This window comes from Ipomoea nil, unplaced genomic scaffold (genome assembly GCF_001879475.1).
Source record: "Ipomoea nil cultivar Tokyo-kokei standard unplaced genomic scaffold, Asagao_1.1 scaffold3172, whole genome shotgun sequence".
Classification (NCBI taxonomy): Eukaryota; Viridiplantae; Streptophyta; class Magnoliopsida; order Solanales; family Convolvulaceae; genus Ipomoea; species Ipomoea nil.
This window is the reverse complement of record NW_017619600.1, coordinates 1,864,128-1,879,235: the sequence shown is the minus strand read 5'-3', so window position 1 is coordinate 1,879,235 and position 15,108 is coordinate 1,864,128. Positions and strand designations below refer to the sequence as shown.

General features: G+C 32.1%; 1 protein-coding gene across 2 annotated transcripts; it reads right to left on the bottom strand.

The window, feature by feature from the left end:
• Positions 1 to 11,628: 11,628 nt before the first annotated feature.
• LOC109168138 (leucoanthocyanidin dioxygenase-like) lies at positions 11,629 to 13,913 on the bottom strand. Of its 2 annotated transcripts, XR_002051995.1 has the most exons (3): positions 13,341 to 13,913; positions 11,766 to 12,547; positions 11,656 to 11,720 (listed from the first exon to the last, which is right to left on the bottom strand). XR_002051995.1 is itself a non-coding variant. In XM_019317185.1 (2 exons), the coding sequence occupies exons 1-2, from the start codon at positions 13,853 to 13,855 to the stop codon at positions 11,947 to 11,949; spliced, it is 1,116 nt and encodes a 371-aa protein (XP_019172730.1). In that variant the 5' UTR covers positions 13,856 to 13,913; the 3' UTR covers positions 11,629 to 11,946. The 2 variants fall into 2 exon arrangements, 1 of the variants encoding a protein (XP_019172730.1); XM_019317185.1 differs by having other exon boundaries at positions 11,629 to 12,547.
• Between the last annotated feature and the right edge of the window lie 1,195 nt (positions 13,914 to 15,108).

Genomic DNA, 15,108 nt, shown 5'->3' with positions numbered 1-15,108 from the left:
TGTTGTCCTTTGTGGTCTTGGGATGTGTTCCCGTGTTCTTGTTGAGAGCGTGAGTCTTGTGTTGGCTATTACTCTTGGTTTTTGACTTATATATATGTATTCCGTTTCGAAAATGGCTTTACAAACTTATATCTTACCTATGTATGATATTTCACATGTATTGGTGGGTTACCAGCATTATTCGCTGACCGGGCGTCGTCCCATTTCTATTTGTTGCTTTACAGGTTGGGTAGCTTTGGAGAGCACGCTAGTGGCCTGTAGATAGTTTTATCTCTTCGTTGAATAGTTGTTGAGGCCTGTGAGCCTAAGTAGTTGATTTGTTAGACTGTTGTAGTTGTAGTATCTGCCTGTGCACCTATGTTTGATATAGGTGTGGCATAGCATCTCCCGGATTGATGTAGTTAGCTTCCACTTCTCTTACGTTGATGTTTAGACCGTTAATCCCTTTAAATTAAGTTTTAAAAATTGTTGAAATTCGGGGGTGTTACAATTTTTTGGGTGTGTTGTGTGTTTTTTTGGTGTATTTGTGAATTTCATTGTGGTGCTTTTTCCTAACACTATTGGTGTCTTTTGTTAACACTGTTGGTGGATTCTGACAAGCGACCGATATAAATGACCACTACAATTACCATAACAACCCCCACTTATCAGGACGCGCTTAAATCTTTAAATCTTGAAATATTAACCGCTGCCGTTAGATTAAGCAAAATGGACGATGCTGATATAGCCGCACCGCCGCACCTAAAGTCACTGCCGCATTTGAGCGCTAATATATATATATATATATATATACTAGTTTTTTACGCGCTTTGCGCAAATGGGATAATGCCCAATGATTATTTTTAAATAAGTATTTCAAAGTATATCAATCAATGTAATATTATATAGGAGATGTTTATGCATAGGTAAATAAATGTTGAATTTGTTTATTTAAATCAGTAATAAAGTATATAAATTCAAGCTAATATATGAGAGATTGATTATAATTGTCACTAAAATAAATGTTTGCAACTTTGTAATAAATACTACTTTTGGTTTAAATTACTCTAATTCTTCTTAATTCTCTTTTGAGTAGCATTGTCATTGTTTTCATCTTCAGTACATGTCCTTTTTTTTTTATTGGTAGTGTGTCATGTGCAAGTAGGTTACTGGTGGCAGCATAGACGGATTCATCATGCAATGAGATTATGGTGTAGTAAGCTTTCGATTTGTCTTGCTGTGTATATGACCGAGATTTTAGTTGTAATATGAACTCTTTATCTTACAAACACATGTTGATATTTAGTAGTGGTAGTTTTTCCCCTACATGTTTCATGTGTTGTGAGATGTGTGTCGTAGGTTATCATGTGAAAGTATTGAACAACATATTAATATTTATTATATTTTTATAAAATACTTGGTAAATAAATATATATAACATGTTTTGTATTATAACTTTGATATTTAATTACAGGATAATGTAAAAAAAAACAATGAACAATGTAGTAAATATAATAAATTAATTGAAGGTAATGAATCTTTGAATTGTAGAAAATAAAGATAATATAAGTAATGAAATTATATTTCTTTTAAATGTTATTATAATGAATAAATTTTTTTAAAATAAAGCATTATAGACATCTAATTCTAAATTAATTAAATGCATATGTATTATTTTTTGTTGTAGCTACTAATTTATTTAATTTAATAAGAGTAATAAAGTGTCGTACATACTTTTCATCAACAATAATGAAATCAATGATTTTTTTTTTAATTTCCATTCCTTGTTGAGATAAATTGTTTTGAGAGTTTGTCAATGATAATAGCTACAATTGCTGTTAATAGAGGAGGTAATAAATAATTCAAAATATATGATTACAATTTACAATAGATATTGTTATAATAATATAGTAAAAATTAACTTACAAATTTTTTTAGAAGTTTTCATGCATTGATAAAATTCTGATGTGTAAACTTGTTCAATTGGAGCTAGTAGGATGTTAACATTGTCAATTATTTGGAAAATGGTCCTACCGTTTTAGAGTCCATGTGTAATTGTATTTATGATCAACAACTTTGTAGTTAAGCCGCGCATGTCTGACAATGATGTAAGAACAATTTTGTCCGATAAAAAAATAATAGTATAATATTCGTAAAGTAATGTACAATTGTACCATTATAAAAAAAAATACAAAAAATATTAATACCATAATGACCTAAATCATTGCAATAATGCAAAAGCATAATTGAAATATTGTTCTAAATAATCAAAAGAAGATTAATTAAACGAAAAAAAAAAAAAAAAAAAAAAAAAAAAAAAAAAAAAACTTAACCTATATTTGTTTTATAAAAAAAGAAATTCAAGAAAATCAAATGATTTTTAAAGTTCCTGATTTATATCTTTGATGCTCAACTTTGAATGTTATGTATTTAGTCGGGCTAATTATTTAACCAAAGTTTATGTTAAATTTTATATTATATATATTTTTAATACATTTTAACATATTCATAATATATGTTTTTACAATTATGTCAACTCTAATTGGGATGAGGTTCGAACCAAAGACATTTCTTATATAAATTAATGAGTATATTAAGAATAATAAATAGTTAACGGAATATTCCGTTCCTAAAGTTTATACTAACGGAATTTAGGGTTATTTAAGGGAAGAAAAAATAATATAATAGAGAGTAAATAAGGAAAATCATTAAAAATACTAAAATCAAAATAATATGAACCATTCATTTTAGAAACAACTACTATCGATATATATATATATATATATATATATATATATATATATATATATATATATATATATATATATATATAAAAGATATTTCACTTTTACATAATATGTTTTTATATTTACAAAATGAAACTAATTATATATATCAAATTCTAAAACATAAATTCTTAATTTTTAATTTTCACACTTTCTCGTCTCTCCCTATTTCCTTCCTAGCGGGGAAACAAACTCATCTTGGCATACTGCATAGTAGCACTAGTGGAGGCCATGTAGTGAGACATTTGATTGACCGACTAGTAATGTTGAGTTCTTATCTTAGTTTGTTTTTTTTTTTTAATTCGATTGAGGTTCAAGGCACCTATTGGTCTCACTACTTGCATACTTGTTGTGGCTTTGTGATTGTAAATGTCCGTTTATTATTGTTATGCTATATATTTTTAAGAAATACGTTGTCCTTAATTATAAACTTATAATGTGTAGATCTTAAATAGACTCAAACCTATTTAAAATCTACAATAGAGTCTATCTTTAATGGCTTGCATTATAAATAGGCCTTTAAATGGGCTTTAGGTCAAACCAGGCTTATTGTAAAATCAGGCTTGAGCCTTAAAACAAGCCTATGTACAGGTTCAGGCCTAGGCCCAAGCCTTAAGTTCTCATAGCAGCCTCAAGCCTAATTTTTCAAAGCTCGGCCTAGCCTAACCTATTTCTATCCCTAGGTATAATGGATCCGATTTTCTCTAAAAAAATAAAAAATAAAATACTCCCTCCATCCCATTTTATGTGTCTAGTTCAATTCAGTTAACGAGGCTTGATTGATGTATTTTTTAATTCAAATATTTATAATATTAAGCTTAGTATTAGTATACAAAATTTATATATTTAAAAACTACACAAAAAGTACTATTAAATACAAAAAAATCAAATTAAAAAATAAGTAAAAAATAATAAAAAAATACAGAGTTGATTTAACTAATGAATAGTAAGTAGAAAAGATAAAAAGGGACAGAAGGAGTATATTCTTTCCATATTATTCTCAACACTCATTTTATTAATGGTAGTGTTTACCTGCTTTGCTTAAGCGTTTGTTATAAAACCAACAATAATAATACCAAATGGACTCCATAAGGCTCAAATTATATATATATATATATATATATATATATATATATATATATTAGATTTAAAGGAAGGGAGATACCAAGTATACAAGGTTAATACATCTGTTGGCGCTATAATGGGACGCCGATGGCAACCTCATCTTTTTAAAGCCTCGCCCGGCGGTGGACTAAGAAACTGGGTCTACGTTGATTTTATGCCATCCTGGTTGTGGTTTCGTCGAGTTAACCAGCTTCCAAACCATAATATTCATACTTACTAACGCCAACGCTCCGTAGAGCGAACGGCAATTTGCCTCCAAAACTTTGTATTCGCCGGACGACCATCCAACCCGGACCATTTAATTTTGTATTATCAAAACCAAGTTATTATCAATGCTCTACTTAGGAGTTGTACTGACACCATACAACCCCTTATCTCTCAATCATTATTGTGTGGACCATGGCTCATACAAGTTGTGTAGACCATATTTTGTATACTGTAAAATAATGTACATTCAGTACAAAAATAATGTATATTCAGTATAAAAATAATGTACATTGTATTCAGGAGATGCACATTATTTTTGTACTGAGTGTATATTATATTGTATAATGTACATACAATACAAAAATAATTGTAACACCCCTGATTTTACAAACATTTTTAAAACTTAATATTCAACAATAAATAACTAATCATCAAAGCAAACAAAAGCGGAAACTATTTAAAACCGGAAGGCGTTATGCCACACCCATAAACCATGGGTGCACAGGCTAGGTCTACAACAATCCAACAAAACAGTATATTGTCTAAGGCACACAGGCCTCGTCTAACCAAGGCTCACAGGCCCAAAACATAACAACTAGAGGGGGGAACTACCAATCGTTATACCCTACACCACGGTGCGCGTAGCACTGTGCGCCGCACGCCTCCCAAAACAACATCGTTTTGGGAGGCGCGGTAGGAAGTTGCTGTGATTATGTATATTTGTTCACACAATTATGTATATTTGTTCATACAATTATGTATATTTGTTCATACAGTTATGTACATTTTTTATACAATTATGTACATTCTTTTTATACAATTATGTACATCCGAATCAGAAAATTTGTATGTATTATGTTAAGAGTTGATGTGTATTATGTTAAAAGTTTATGTTTATTATGTATTATGTTAGATTATGTGTATTATCTTTTAAAAAGAGTATGTATATTTTGTTATATAATTATGTACATTCATGTATACAATTATGTGTATTCTAGTACAACATTATGTACATTTTTGAACAGGGTTTTTTTTTAAATAAAATTTAACTGCCATACACTGGGGCGGGAAATTTCAAAAAAAAAAATATTAAAACGACGTCGTTTTGCATCTGGGCGCACAGTGCAACGCACGCCGTGGTGTAGGATATAAATTGCCGGGGAACTACACTAGCTACCAACAACGACTAGCGCGCTCCAACTAAGCAAAACCTGTAAAAGATAAGGGATAACACCCGGTCAGCGAATAATGCTGGTAACCCATCAATACGCGTTAAATATCATAGTATAGATAGATATAATCAAAAGCCTTTGAGACTGGGGAGTACAGTATATATCATTTAAAACCAAGAGAGAGAATTAACATCAAAGACTCATCACACTCTCAACAAGAACGAGGACCATCAACCTCAACAAGTCCACAAACCACAACAACAAGATACAACATAACTCTAGATGCAACCTACCATTCACAAGGTAGAGTTCATCAAACACATGCTCATAAGCAAGGGGATAACACAATCACATAATGACAATTTCATGTTTCAAGTTCCATAGTTCCAACCTTATGCCCAGCTCCGACCTTATGGCTACCCCCGACCTTATAACAAGTTCCAACATTTACCTCCTAGTGCCACCCTGTACTTCTGAGTCCAACCTTATTCCGCCTAGGACCGTCATCCCCCACCAATCTTTACCACCAATCGGAACCGTATTACCACCGATCTCAAAGTACACGAGGGTACTGTAAAGTCACAATATTACCACCGATCTCGTGAGCAAAGCTCAATAATATTACCACCAATCTTAGGGTCTAGTCAGACCACTGGTCCTCAACTATGGTGTAATATGGATGACCTTCAAAGACCAGGAGACAATATATATAAATAAGGTGAGACTCATAACCAACATGCCTAATGTGCACTGAATTTGTTGTCTAATGTAATTCTACTTACCTATTCATAGTACAAAAAGGTGACAAGGGAAATTAGGAGTTAGTTTCCCTCTCAAATACCTAGCCTCCTTGTATAAATATCTCCTCTCAAAGGTAAAATTAGGGGTGGATATATAGGTCAAGCCCTTACGGCTTGGTCTAGTTTAGGCCTAGCCTATTTAGTGAATAGGCCAGGCTTAAGCCTATTTAACTAAATGGGCCAGACTTATATGTTTAAGGTTCCTTCTCTAGTGTGTGTGTACACACACACACACACACACACACACTCTAACTAACTAGAAATCATATGCAAAGGAGTTCTTAGGTAAAAAAAAATGTTAAATCTTGGCCATTGATCTTGTCCAAATGAACAGTCCAGAATGAATATTTAAAAAAAAAAAAAAAAAAAAAAAAAAAAAAAAAAAAGGTAGTAAAATGTCCAAATTAAAAGTTAGAGACTAATTTTGAAAAATCAATATAGTCGGAAGACCATTGCTGGAATTAACTCCACAATATAGTGTTTACTTGCTTTGATTAAGCGTATACAAGGGAGAAATACGAAGAATTATACATTAGACAGATGAAATGACTATTTTACCCTTTCATTTAAAGTCCACTTTATCGTAATCTGACGATAGGACCTCAGTTGAAAAGAAATTGAAAGTCAATGAATGTAAAATGTCCAAATTAAAAGTTAGAGACTAATTTTAAAAAATCAATATAGTCGGAAGATCATTGCTGGAATTAACTCCAATGTAGTGTTTACTTGCTTTGATTAAGCGTTTGTTATAAAACCAACAATAATAATACAAAATGGACTCCATAAGGCTCAAATTACATTTATTTATTTATTTATTTATTTATTTATTTATTTATTTATTATTATTATTATTATTATTATTATTATTATTATTATTATTATTATTATTATTATTATTATTATTATTATTATTATTATTATTAGATTAGATTTAAAGGATTGGGATATCTACAAATCTAATAAGAGCAATAATGTTAGACCCTTAACTGGAACAAAAAAATGTTGGTATAACTGTCTCTTAAAATGAATGGTTCATATTGTTTTGATTTTAGTATTATTTAATAATTTTCCTTATTTACCTTCTATTATATTATTTTCTTCTCTTAAATAACCCTAAATTCCATTAGTATAAACTTTAGTAACGGAATATTCAGTTAACTATTTATTATTCTTAACATACTCATTAATTTATATAAAAAGGTCTTAGATTCGAATCTCATCCCAATTAGAGTTGGCATAATTATTAAACATATACTACAAATATGTTAAAACGTATTAATATATATATATATATATATATATATATATATATATATATATATATATATATATATAATTTAACATAAACTTTGCTCAAATAATTTTTTGTTTTTGAAAGCACTTAATTAACCCGACTAAATACATAACATTCAAAGTTGAGCATCAAAGATTATAAATCAAGAACTTTAAAAATCATTTGGATTTCTTGCATTTTTTTTAAACAAAAAACAAATTTAGGTTAAGTTTTTTTTTTTCATTTAATTAATCTTCTTTTGATTATTTAGAACAAAACTTAATATTTCAATTATGCTTTTACATTATTGGAATGGTTTAGGTCATTATGGTATTAATATTTTTTGTATGTATTTTTATAATGGTACAATTGTACATTACTTTACAAATATTATACTATTATTTTTTTTATTAGACAAAATTGTTCTTACATCATTGTCAGATCTGCGCAACCTAACTACAAAGTTGTTGATCATAAATACCAATGTTGCAAAAAACGTTAGGCGCCCCCTAGGCGCCAAGGGGGCCCCTAGCGCCTAATTTATTTTTTTAAATTTTTTAATTAAAAATTTTCAAAATTCTATTTACGAAAGTGGTTGTAAAATTGTTCAAAAGATTGTTTAAACCATCTAAATATTAAAAAAAAACTAAAATTAAGAGCTATAGAAGCATTTTTTTGAGAAACTTTTCGAAACTTTTCCCACATTTTCAACAAAAAAAAAAAAAAAAAAAAAAAAAAAAAAAAAAAATCGCCGAACCTGCCGGTTAGGCGACCGCCTAGCCGGCTGGCCGCGGAGGAGGCCGCCGAGGCCATTCCTCGCGGCGGCCTCCCACCGCCTAGCACCTAGGCGCGATTTTTGCAACACTGATAAATACAATTACACTTGGACTCTAAAACGGTACAACAATTTTTCAAATAATTGACAATGTTGACATCCCACTGGCCCCAATTGAATAAGTTTACACATCAAAATATTATCAATGCATGAAAATTTCTAAAGAAATTTGCATGTTAATTTAATTTTTACTATATCATTATAACAATATCTATTGTGAGTTGTGACCATATATTTTGAATTATTTATTATCAATTGACAGCAATTGTAGCAATTGTTATTGACAAACTCTCAAAACAATTTGTCTCAACAACGAATGGAAATTAAAAAAAAAAAAAAAAAACAAATCAATGATTTCATTAGTGTTGATGAAAAGTATGTACGCCACTTTATTACTTTTATTAAATTAAATAAATTAGTAGCTACAACAAAAAATAATACATATGCATTTAATTAATTTAGAATTAGATGTTTATAATGCTTTTTTTTTAAAAAAATTATTCATTATAAAAAATTTAATAAGAGATATAATTTCATTAGTTATATTATCTTTATTTTCTACAATTCAAAGATTCCTTACCTTCAATTTTATTAATTTATTATATTCACTACATTGTCCATTGTCTTCTTTTTACATTATCTTGTAATTAAATATCAAAGTTATAATACAAATATGTTATATATATTTATTTATCAAGTATTTTATACAAATATAATAAATATTAATCTTTTGTTCAATTCTTTCACATGATAACCTACGATACACATCTCACAACACATGAAACATGTAGGGAAAAACTACAACTACCAAATATCAATAGGTGCTTGTAATATAAAGAGTTCATAGTACAACTAAAGCTTTCTACACTACTATAATCTCATTGCACGATGTATCCTTCTATGCTAGGCAAATTATGTTGTGGAACTGTGTCCACCTTGCAAGGTGAACGGTTCCAAAACTGTTCGTAAGTATAAATATATAGTTCAAAAATTATGAACATATAGTTCTATAATTATGAACATAGAGTTGTGAACATAATTATGAAAATATATAGTTTTGTAATTATGAATATAGAGAAATAATTGTGAATATGAAGTTCAAAAATTGTGAATATATAGCTTTATAATTATGAACATATAATTCAGTAATTATAACATAGAGTTCAGTAATTATGAATATAGAGTTCAAAAATTATGAATATGAAGATCAAAAATTATGAATATATAACTTTATAATTATGAATATATAGTTCAGTAATTATGAACATAGTACGCAAATAGTATTTATTATTTTATTTAGACTATCGCATTTAGATTAAGTATTTAGACTAGCGTTATTACAAAGTTGTAAACGTTTATTTTAATGACAATTATAATATCTCTCATATATTATCTTGCATTTATACACTTTAAAATACCGATTTAAATAAACAAATTCAACACTTATTTACCTATGCATGAATATTCCTATATAATATTACATTGATATACTTTGAAATATTTATTTAAAAATAATTATTGGACATTATCTAAAAAAAACTAGTCCAAGTATACAAGGTTAATACATGTTGGCGCTATAATGGGACGCGGATGGCAACCTCATCTACTGCTTTTAAAGCGTCAGCCGGCGGTGGACTAAGAAACTGGGTCTACTATACGTTGATTTTATGCTATCCTGGTTGTGGTTTCATCCAGTTAACCAGCTTCCAAACCATAATATTCATACTTACTAACGGCGACGCTCCGTAGAGCGAACGACAATCTGCCTCCAAGACTTTGTATTCGCCTGACGACCATCCACCTCCATTGCATCATTGGATTGTTCCAGTTCCACATGGGGAGTAGTTCTGATGTCTGGCGGCTCATTCTGATCCTGTGCCTCTAGAATCTGCGTTGCCGTCTGTTCTTGGCATGTGTCTCTGTGTTGAACCACAGTTCTTGTTATCGTCTTGCCCTTATCTGTGCCTCGCAATGGTTTTGTAATATCAACCTCGACACATAGACGCTGGAATATTCACTTCCCGGGGCGTTCATCCGATGGCCGCCGGTGTTGACGCACCAGATTGAGGAGTCAGAAATCAGGCATCATTGTCCATCGGAGTTTTCTGCATAATATCCACCATCGGAGCTGATTGGTCCGCCGGTGATAACAGGTCGTCATGCTTGCTCTTCTTAGTGCTACGTTCCAAGTTGTCCTGTTCCTCAGCTGATCTCTCCGCCGGATACGGCGGTTCTATGGCCGCTTGTGTCAAGAATCTGGATCACTTTCTTGGAGCTTTCTTTGAGCTTTCTTTCTTTTGCGGTCACCAATTTTTTAGGTTATCATTTTATAGGCTCAAATTACATTCTAATAGTAGGTGGTTTGAAAAGAGTGGTTTTGATATTTAAGCTTTAACAAATTCTATTGTTTTTGTTTCTATTTTTTAACTTAAATTTTAATTGAGTTAATACCCAAAATCTGATTTTTCTCAATTTTGTCCTAAACGACTTTGGTGACTTAATGTAGTCCCAGAGTTTTGTGTTTTTACTCAATTTAGTATTAGACATTTGTATTTTTGCTCAATTTAGTCCTCCATTTGTTATTTAGTCCATTAGTTGTTAAAAAAAAATCGACAATTCAGTAATTTTAATATTGACATCTTTTTACTCATAGACATGTGAAGTGCGAAATCTCTCTTTTTTTACGAATTACTCTTAGAATCACTCCTAAACCTGCGAATATAAAATTTGATTCGTAAGTGTAGGAGTAATTCTGGGTGTAATTCGTGCAAGAAAGATGGATTTCTCACTTCGCAGGTTGAAAGTAAAAAGAGGTATATTGATATTATTGAATTGTCCTTTTATTTAACACCAATTTGACAAAATAACAAATAGAGGACTAAATTGAGCGAAACACAAAAGTCTGGGACTGTATTAGGTCAACAAAGTCGTTCAGGACGAAATTGGGAAAAACCACTATAGTCGGGGACCATTTTGAGTATTAACTCAATTTTAATTTATTCTAAGTATAAAGTCAATAACACAAGATACAAAAATTCACAACACAAGACATATACACACGTTATATATTTACTTATTCTCAAATATGATTTATGTAGATAACACAAGACATATACACACATTATATATTTACTTATTCTCAAGGTTTTGAGCTTTGTTGTAGGCGTAATTTGTATGGGTATCCCCCTTCCTTTATAAAAAATATATATATATATATTTTTTTTTTGAATGCTACTAGCTCTATTACAATGTAGTATCTGTTCATACTTTCTTAACCTACTGAAACACAAAGAGCCAATAACGCCTCTACTGAGGCTCGAAATCACAATCTTCCAAATGGAAGTCCAACCCGAATACCATTAGACCACATAGTCCTGGTATACCCACATTATATATTTACTTATTCTCAAATATGATTTATGTAGATACTATATGTCTTACCGGCACATAATTTCATAATAGAAGACATAAATTCGTCAAATAAGACACAATATATTATGTATTACACAATTACTAATCTTTTTAAGGTACAGAACTCATACGCTAAGGTACAGAATTACTAATCTTTTTAAGGTACAGAACTCATACGCTAAGGTACAAAATTGCATAACATGAGGCACATAAACACATAATACAAGACACATACACATACTTTACAGTAAAAAGAAAAAAAACCTCTAACGTAAATTAAACAAGAAACAGTGGCTGTCGTAATCAAAATTCAAAACTAAGTTGTTTAGGACCTGCAATTGAATCAAGAATAAGCTAGCTAATTTGATTGATGATGATCATCATTATCAGGTTTGGGCGTGTCTGCTGCTTCCTGATCACTTTGCCTGAAGAGCTTATGCTTAATATGCTGGGCAAAAGTGCGGGGCGGGAAGCGCGGCGGCTCCGCCTCTGACACGGTCTCCGGCAGGGGCTGGAGAAGGATCTTGTCCTTGGGCGGCTCACAGAAGACCGCCCAAGAAACCCTCACCTTCTCCCTGTTCACAACCCCTCTGTGGAGAATGCTCTTGTACTTGCCGTTGCTGAGAATCTCGACGGTGTCACCGACGTGCATGATGATGGAGTTAGGGACGCACTTGGCGGTGACCCATTTTCCCCCGTAGAAGAGCTGCAGGCCGGGGACCATGTTGTGGAGGATGAAGGTGAGGGCGCTGACGTCGGTGTGAGCTTCCACGCCCAGGGCTAGCTCCGGCTGAGGGCATTTTGGGTAGTAGTTTATCTTCATTTGCAGAAGAAGCTCTTCCATCCCTCCCACTTCCTTCTCCAGCCTTCCTTCCTCTAACCCTAGCCCTAGTGACAGCACTGCTAAAACCTTTGTGGCTAATGCCCTCAGTTGCTTTGCATATTCCTTTGTTGCATCTCTAAACAAAATGACCCCCAAAACAATTGACATATATAAATTAAAACCCCCAATTTGATAAATTCTATGATTATGAGTAAGAAAAATAACACATTTAATTTGGTTCTTAATAAATTATACTTTCAATTATGGTATCTAGTGTCAATTTTTTTGGTTCTCAATATCGGGGCTGTTTAAGTCTTTGCATTGGAGGAAAACTATACTTTTGATCTCTAAGTTACAAGGTTTAATCTCTAATGTACTATCATATGCTATAAATTTAATTCGGTGCTTAAATTTATTAGTCAAAAAAGTGATTATTTTTTGGTTTTCAAAAATATATTATAGAGTTATTTTCGTTTTTGGTCCTAAATTTATATCTAACAGTCCGTTTCTAGTTAATTTTTTCAAAATATTCCTTTAATCTTAGTATTATTGTGTCTATATATGATCATTTTTTATCCCCCACTAACAAAATCGTTGAAATGACTTTAAATACTACAACATTTTGATATTTTTAATACAAAGTGATCGAGTTGACCCAACCACTATCTTCTAATTTTCATTTTTATTCTTGTAAAAATCTTTATTTGAAGACCAAAATGTAAACAAGTAACTTTTTATACTACAGTTAAAGTTTGTTCATGACACCTCTTGATTTGAGAAAAAAAACTCGTATTAATTGTCATAATAATCTTTTATATTTATTAGTTATGAATTGGCTAATCGTACCCCGGACACTTAATCATCATATGAAGCCATGTTAAATATATAGGGTGATGAAAATTTGAAATAAAAAAGATAGATAGGCTTACATGTAATCAGAAGGGGTTTTAGGCCAAATGGAGAGATCAGTCTTATCTTCGGGGAAAATGCAGTGGAAAAAGTAATCCTCCCACTCAAGCTGCCCACTGGCATTATTTGCCAGCTTACTACCATAGCCCTGGACATTCCCCGCCGCCTGGTCATTAGCGTACTTCTCTTTCTCCTCAATTGGCTGACCGAAAAACCCCTCTCCGGCAGCCTTGACGCGGCCTGTGAGCTCCTCCGATATCCCGTGGTTCACCAGGTGCATCACGCCCCAGTCCACCGCCGCCTTCCGCAGCTCCTCTCGGCACTTCTCCCGCACTTCCAAGTCCTCGGAGTTGATCCCTTTCAAGTCCACGGTGGGGACTTGTGGCCCTCCGGCGATCTTTTCCTCCTCGAAAATGTCGCCGATGCTCCTCCGCTCTTCCTCCGGCCTTATGTACTCCTTAGGGATGCGTTCGATGCCGCTGCTTGCTAGCCTCTCCACCCTGCTGGGAACAGTTGCAGTAATAGTAGACACCATTATATTGTTGAATTATATATATATTATTTCTTGTTTTTCATTCGATAGATCTTGATTGTGTAGGGGATTATATATATATATATATATAATAATGGAAAATATAACACAATGTGTAAATGTTAGGCGAGCATTTGTACTTGTATGGAGGGTAAGCACGTGATGATGAGATGCCAACCCCCATTCATATATCATTCTCTTAGCTACAATATAATATAATAGGACTAATCAACGAAGAATGACAAGTTGATCCCTCAGCTCAGGAAAAGTACAACCACCGTGCAAGTATCCCCCGGATGTACACTGTTAATTTGGTCTTCTATGCATTCGACTTTGCAGTACGGTGCATAACCCACCCAACCCGACAAATCTGTCCGACCCGAAACACACTAAAGTTCACGGGTGGATATCTAAATCCGATAAGCAAACCCGACCCATTGACCCCTTACGAAAATCCGAAATTATATATATATATATATATATATATATATATATATATATATATATATATATATATATATATATATATAGGCGAGTTCAGGTGCGGCGGTGTCTTACGGTGCGGCGGTACGGCATCACCAATAGTTCAACAAATATACACCATCAATGTTAGGAAAATACACCACAAAAAACAGAGACAAATTAGGTACGCATCACCAAACACACACCATTAGGTGTGAGTAAAAACACCATACAGTGTTCGGAAATACACCATTGGGGGTGGTGAGTCATATGATGTATTTTTTTGAGTCTGCTGTGTATTTTTTGATGTTTTATTGCATTTCATTGTATTTTTTGATGTTTTATTGCATTTCATTGTGGTGTGTTTTCCTTACACTGTTGGTGCATGTAGACACTTAAATTTTGATAAATATTGATTATTTATCAATATTAGTATATTTGAATATATTTAAAATATTTTGGATAATATTGATATTATCTAATTTGTTAATTAGATAATATCAAAAGAGTTTGAACCTATCAAAACTCTTCTATCCTACCGCTATAAATGGGGCCTTTTATTTCTATGTACACATCCTAGGAAAAATCATAGAAAGAACTCTTTAAGCTTATTCAGAGATCATAATAAAAATGTGATCCTAAAAGTAAAAGCCCCTCCTCCTCCATATGTTGATTCATGTTGATCCAAACCTCCATTGAAGATCAAGCCATTTGAACCTGGAGGCCCTTCAAGAAGAACAAGCTATATATACAAGTCCTTCTTTGAAGATTAAGCCACTTGAAACCGGAGGCCC